We start from the raw sequence: 7,221 nt of genomic DNA on the forward strand, positions 1-7,221 counted from the left end.
TAGGTCACATATGCCCGAAAGCGCCGTAAAACGACCTGGTTTTGGCCTGCGAAACACTTGGTGATTGGCTTTGCATGTAAAAATTTGTTAACGATGGGCAGTCGCCACTGCCGCACCGCACCACTAGTTCAGAAACTCCCATCGCTCCGGCGCGCAGTTATAACGCTGCTGTGAACGGGCGCCCGAAGAGTTTTGGGCCCGGAGCACACATGACGACGAAGCACAACATTACAGTTGTCAGATGAGCCGTATTGCGCGACGACAGGGAAAGAAAACTAGGTACCGTACCCCCCTCTGTTAGCAGGTTAGGAGTGGCGCTGCTGACTGGAATGGCGGCTCTTCTATGAATATGCTTCCGTGCCCATAAAAGCAGAAACAAAAGCCACTCCCGAACAAGTGCGTAATGATGCTGTCAGCATGCCGTAGCGTCCCTGATTTTTCCTTTGTCTTGCTGCAACTGGCGGTGCACATTTCGTGAAAATATACAATTCGATATTTTTGGCCACTATTCGGCGCTATTCGATTCGAGATGAAACTTCACTATTCGCACACCTCTATTGCCGAGATCTTAGAATCAAAGTTCAAAGTGGCTGCTCGAGCGAACCCCCCCCCCCCCCCGCCACCCTCGCGTTTTTTCACGTGCAAGACGGGCGGGGCGTTTCCTCTCTGATTCGACGGCAGGTCTCCCGAGCGCGGTAATGTTATCACATGCGCTCTCCGAGCGACGGAGATGGGCCGGCTCGTTTCATCTCTGCTTCAGCCGCGTTCGTCGCCCCCGCTCGCGCGCTTTCTACCCGCGGTAAAACATACGATGCGCAGGGGGACGTTCTCAATTTGGACTTTACACGAGACATGACGGCGACGGCAAAAACCAGCCGAGAGTGTGCATATAATTGCTATCGCAATAAAAAAAAAACGGTTATTGGCTAACTGTCCACTAGCGCTACGTAACGTTGGTTAAACGTTAAGATGACAATGCTATGCAAAAGGGGAGTTATTCTGCCAGACCATGCCTGTCAGCCACCTCGCCGGCTCTGTTTATGGCGCGAAGCTGGACCCGCGGTTTTTAAGAGAGTATTTTTTCCCACGTCACCTGCAAGGGAGCGACCACAAGATTAGGTAGGGGAGCGTCTTCCCTGCAGTGCCAGATAATATGGGAGATGGTGGCTATGTCCCCGCATAATGATCAATGGGGACCGATGAGGTCAGGGTACATACGTGAGTAAACATACTGGGAGGGGAAGGAATGCGTCTGTAGTCGGCGCCAGGGGATCTCCTGCCGCTTGGTCAGCTTGAGGTGGTGTCGTGGGCTCGTTTGTCTCAAGATACGGTAGTAGGAGGTGTTGTCGTTACATGAGGTCAACGGTTCCCGATTCGGCTTCTCCGAATCGGAGGCCGTGCCCACCGCTCGGTGGGCGAATACTCGAGCATTGTTGTGGGTGACCGTGTTCTGCGAACCGTGCGGGACAAAGCGCAATTGCACGGCTATGTTCGACTGTTGGCGCCTTTGTGCCACCTTAGCAATAGCATTTTTGTTTTCCTGTCGCAGATACAGGTCGCGCACGTCTTCCCTTGAAATGATTTGCACTTATGTGAAAATTTATTGTGCCTATATTTACGATATCGGAGGCCTTAAACGTTGTTTCCTGCTTATTTTTAGCACATAAAACGAGCTTTTTATATTCCTAAAATGCGGCCTCTTGTTATCATGTGTGCTTAGACTTTGGAGAAGTAATATTATTCGACATGTTAGGATGCACTGAATAAAACAAAAAAACGACATACACAGATAAGCAGGGAGCAAAGCAGATTAATTTATATGTTTCGTTCCTTGTTCTTCCAAGTTTCGACTATGAGAAATATGTATGGTGACCCGGCTTCTAAAATGAGCAGAGCTGAGAATGTGTCGTCACTTGCTATTACAAGCATAGCACATAACGAGGCGTTACATGCTCGAAATAGGTGGTGCAGCACATCACCAATAAAAAAGAATGTGGGTCCAGAAAAGTGGCTGAAGTGTGGCATAAGCTTCGGTGGTGTCACGAAATATGCATTTGTCATCAATTTAAGATCAGTCAGGATATGTCAGGCAATGTTTAATGCAGCTTGCTGCAGAAGTACCTGGTCTGCTGCTGGTGTAATTAACCTGGTAATTGCGATAGCCGTTGCTAACGATGCAGATGCACCCGCCACTCTGGTCTAGTGGTTACGGTGCTCGACTGCTGACCCTAAGTTCGCGGGATCTAATCCCAGGCTCGGCGGCTTGCATTTTATATGGAAGCGAAAATGCTAGATGCCCGTGTACTTCGATTTAGGCGCACGTCAAAGAACACCAGGTGGTCGAAATTTCAGGAGCCCTCCACTACGGCGTCCCTCATGATCGCATCGTGGTTTTGGGAAGTAAAACCGCAACAGTTATTATATTGACAGTATGTATGTATGTATGTATGTATGTATGTATGTATGTATGTATGTATGTATGTATGTATGTATGTATGTATGTATGTATGTATGTATGTATGTATGCATGTATGTATGTATGTATGTAAGTCGTTATGGCATCGCGGTCCTTTCATTACCTGTTTCAGTAACGGCGTATCTGCCAATACGTGAATGACATGATGTGCAGGTATGACAACATTTAATGACATGTCATAGCATTCACAACATGGCATGCATGTCATCTACCTGATGGCATAAATGGCGTAAAGTACGCGACCCCTACGTCGTCTAACCGTTGTGGTCGTTTCAGGAAAATGACATTTATCAGAATGTGCATAGTCTGACGCTTAGGCATGGCAAAGATGATCGTAATGCGATGTCGTAAACTACGAGACATGTATGTGTTATGGGATCAGTTGCACAAAAGATGACAAGCCCTTGCGATTGCATTTTAGTTGGGACAATAAGACATGCATAACATCACGTAAATGATGGGACAAAAATTTCCTGCCATGGCATGCATCACAATTGATCGCATAGTATCAGCATTGGGTAACAGTGGCTATGAGCGGCCTAGTGTTGTCTCGTCCTAGCTTATTTTGTGAAACTACGGGTTATTGTTGGCTCGCTCTGTCTAATGTTGGCTAACTGTCCACTAGCGCTACGTAACGTTGGTTAAACGTTAAGATGACAATGCTATGCAAAAATACTTTGGCATCACTTTGGTTAAACGTCAAGATGACAATGCTATGCAAAAATACTTTGGCATCACTTTGCTTCTATTGGAATGTATCAAATGCTTCTCACGCGAAAACATTTCGCCTTGGTGAAATTTGGCGCGCGATTGTTTTTGTGGTGTAACTCTGTAGCGCCATAGGCAGGGGACGAACGGGAAGTCGGAGTATAAATATGGACTTGCATCTTCTTTCGCCTATTTTGTGTCGATGCTACTGGGTGACGTTCGTCAAGCGAAGTACCGATATTTTGCTCACGAATACGGCGGAGTTATTTTTTTTAATTACTAAACGCAGTCACTCGCACGCTCCGACCAATGGCCAGCGAGAACAACGACGTCAATGCTGCCGAATCTGAAAGCAGTGCGGGCCCAGAGGGCACGCACCGGGTGTGCCGCATTTGTTTCCAAGGCGCGAACGAAGAGCGCGGGCAGCTTGTGGCTCCGTGCTCGTGCAAGGGATCCATCGGCCGCACTCACAAATCCTGCCTAGAACGCTGGCTACGACAGCGCCACACGGACCAGTGCAACGTATGCCTTGCACGGTTAAACATCCGCAAGACGCCTGCCGTGAGTGCAGCCACTGGCTGGCTTGCTCGACATGTGATCTAAAACATGTATTGAAAACATGTGCTCGCGCCGCCTTGCACGCTCCTGAGTAGCGAACAATGCAGGGGCAAGTTCAGACAGGCTGGAAAGTGTACGCGTTGGCCCTTTCGAGGACGACAGAAGCCCAACCCCGCATACGCTAGACACAAATAAAATCTGAGAATACATTATGGTTGAAGACAGGCCACAAGAGCGAAGTTCTGCTGCAGCAAAGTGGTTAAAAATGTAGATTTACGCAAAATGCAAGCTGATTAACAACCAGCATGGGCACCGAAGCCCGGACAATCAACATAGGTCACTTTAGCGCGTCATATATTTTTTGAACAAGGCAAATTAGGGCACGCAATATTGAAACTGCGTTTTGACTGACATAAGCAGTCCTCAATAAAAAAAAAAAATTCGTTATAATTAGGACCGGAGTTCTGTCTATCACATTTTTTTTTAAAACCAGCTTTCTTGAAAAAACTCGTTTCTTCACACCCTTTTTCTTGTTTTACGTTGCCTGTAAGAAAACAATCTTTCGAGAAAATTTACAAAGGCTTTGTTCTATGGTCAACACTCTTTTGAAGTTTCTGCGTGAAATAGGAAACGCGCCAAGGCGCATCAGATTTAGGAAAATTATTTTTATTTGGGCCGCGTTTGGCATTTTTTGTACATCTTTTTCGTTCTCTAGACCGCATAAGACAAGCATGGATGTATTGCACAGAGATGCGTAATAAAGCCACCAGAAAAACATTTCCGACATAACTTTTATAGTTCCCCCGCCACGGAAATCAAGTGGTTATGGCACTCGACTGCTGACCCGAAGGTCGCGGGATCGAATCCCGGTCGCGGCGGCTGCATTTTCGTTGGAGGCGAAAATGTCTGAGGCCCGTGTACTTAGACTTAGATGCACGTTAAAGAACCCCAGGTGGTCGAAATTTCCGGAGCCCTCCACTAAGGCGTCTCTCATAACCATGTCGTGGTTTCGAGACGTTAAACCCCAGATATTAATATTAAGTTTTATAGTTCGCGTTAAATTCGGCCACGAAGTTGGAAAATATTGAGGTAAGCATTAACGGGACGCCCGCGCCGCCACCTCGAAATATATATATATATAGCAGTGCTGGGAGCGTTTCTGGAAAAATAAACTTTTTGTTTCTTTGCACGTTGAATATATCCACACAAGATTGAAAGACAAAGACACAAAACAAAAATACTGAGCGGACGTGCATGTTCGATCTCTCGTGGAATCACCCACGTACTATGTAGTAGAGAAACGACCAAAATATACTCTATGAAGACTTCACACCCAAGCAAGGCAGGTAAATTCAGCGGCAGACGGAGGCTCGAAGCGATGATATATGATCCAACAAGGTATGGTTCCGGAGCAAACCTTTCGACATGGGAACTTGTCTCCTTCATAGAAGCAACTGCTTTGCTTAACAGCGCTTTCTTGCGCACCTTTTAGGGGCGAAGCTCCTTAAGGCGGCACCCGTTCGTCCCTCGTAGTAGTAGTCGTAGTGCGTAACCAGTCTTACGCTTTGACCTCCAAGGTGGTGCCGGTGGGAGATTTCTTCTGTGCGTTGTTGAACAATAAAAATTCGCAGCGTGCGCGTTAACTAAAAGACGAATTCTTCTGTCTCTCATTCCCCATTAGCAGCCATTGGCATGTTCCAGTAGGAAACGTTAGTAGAAGTAGAAGTGTAAGTGTTAGCTAAAAGCCGACTTCTTCTGTCTCTCATTCCCATTAGCAGCCATTGTTTACCTCCAAGGTAGTGCCTGGTGAGATTTCTCCTGTACGTGATTAAACAATAAAAATTTTGTTCAAAACGCCGTTGATTGATGAAATAAACCAACGAAAGACGCCAGATGTTTCGTAAAAGCAAAACGAAAAGACGCCAGCTGCTTAACGAAAGACGCCAGATGGTTTCTAAAGCAATGGTTTTCTAAACAATGAAAATTCACAGCGTACATGTAAAATTGAAGTGAGCTGCAAGTCGTCATAACTCATCGAACCTTTAGTATAAACGCGCCCGATCTCACGTCGGTGATGATGTACTGGGCAGAATTCACGGAAGATTCACGGTTTACCGATGAACCTCCGCAGCTTCGCCCACTCATCATCATTCACTCCGTGGATATGCTGTGATTTCTTTCTTTCTTTTCTTTCTTTCTTTCTTTCTTTTTCTCTCCCCCCGACCCGCAGAGGTGCAGAAGGCGAAGAGTAAACTTGTTTGACAACTTCTCGTCGCTTCCGATCCAGCAATATATGAACTTAAATCAAGCTAAAATCCACAGCGATTTTAAGTCCGATAGTGTCGCTTCGTACGGAAAACACGAAGGCTGCTAAGGCGTTCTGGAGTTTCCGTTTACCCTGAAACATTCATGTCATTTCCATTACTGTGTTGACTTCGTGTTTTCTTTTACTGGAATACGATTAGGATAAGCCTGACTTGTAATCAACTTTACTATGACTCGCCAGCAGACGACATGTCTTGATGGTGCGTTACATCAACCGTATCTGTTTCTTTCACAGCCACTGTGGAAATTCTTCCGAGTTCCTGAGCACCGCATGGACGTGATGCGCATGGCCGTCAACCTGCTGTCGTGCATCGGCGACATCCTCGTGCTCGGCTTGGCCTGGACCTACGCGGTTAAAATTCTTGGCTCCCAGGGATGGTTTGCCTACACCGTTACCGTCCTGGTGCTCCTCTTCCAGTCCCTCTTCTGGTTGACTGTTGAAGGAATACGGGCATGGTGCGCATTTCACTGCCTTTCTCAAAAGAGCTAGAAGTACACTATATTACGGCGCCCAATATTTTAGAGAATGCGTTGTGCATGCATGCTGTCTACTACAAGTTCAACTTTGCTGTTGGCAAATACCACCTCGTTGGCCCGATTGCACACTTTAACTATGCACTGTAAGCTGTGAGACACCGTCCAAGCAGTATTTTGTTGATATTTTCCCTAGTGTGTTGAATATTGTAGGAGTTAGGACCACTTGTATTTTTCCCCTCGCAATGTTCCAGAAGAAGAGCTTCATTGCAAATGTGGACGCTCTCACTTGCCACGATTAGTATCCAGATGTACCATTCCTTTTGCGCGCTTGGCCGTTTTGCACTTTGCATACGCAATGGCTACCGCAGGATCTACGCGCCCCGCTTGCTCGTTTGTAATGCGGAAACCTAGTGAGTAGCCGTTTTACAAATTGGTCGTATAAAATTTAGCATGGCACTGAATTCATGTGGGCTTTGCAATTCCTGATTCAGTGATAGTGGGACCCTAAAGTACTTTTTTAAACACAATAAGACGCTGTAAACTGCGCGCGAGGTTCCACAGAGCCTATTGGCCGAATAATATTGCACTGAATGCGGAAGGGAAAATGAGTATCCAATGAAACAGCGAGATATTGTTTGCGCAAGAGCTTTCTTAGTATTGTTGCTAACTTTGGCTGA

At 46.4% G+C, this 7,221-nt stretch overlaps 1 protein-coding gene across 1 annotated transcript; it reads left to right on the top strand.

The window, feature by feature from the left end:
* Positions 1-3,493: 3,493 nt before the first annotated feature.
* LOC119391527 (E3 ubiquitin-protein ligase MARCHF9) lies at positions 3,494-6,557 on the top strand. Its single transcript, XM_037659205.1, has 2 exons — positions 3,494-3,745; positions 6,303-6,557. The coding sequence occupies exons 1-2, from the start codon at positions 3,494-3,496 to the stop codon at positions 6,555-6,557; spliced, it is 507 nt and encodes a 168-aa protein (XP_037515133.1).
* The last annotated feature ends 664 nt before the right edge of the window (positions 6,558-7,221 follow it).

Source organism: Rhipicephalus sanguineus, chromosome 4 (genome assembly GCF_013339695.2).
Source record: "Rhipicephalus sanguineus isolate Rsan-2018 chromosome 4, BIME_Rsan_1.4, whole genome shotgun sequence".
NCBI lineage: Eukaryota > Metazoa > Arthropoda > Arachnida > Ixodida > Ixodidae > Rhipicephalus > Rhipicephalus sanguineus.

Coding starts and splice junctions, on each gene's coding strand:
- LOC119391527 (XM_037659205.1), top strand. CDS start 3,494: ATGGCCAGCGAGAACAACGACGTCAATGCTGCCGAATCTGAAAGCAGT. Junction 3,746..6,302: donor ACATCCGCAAGACGCCTGCC/GTGAGTGCAGCC, acceptor TTTCTTTCACAG/CCACTGTGGAAATTCTTCCG.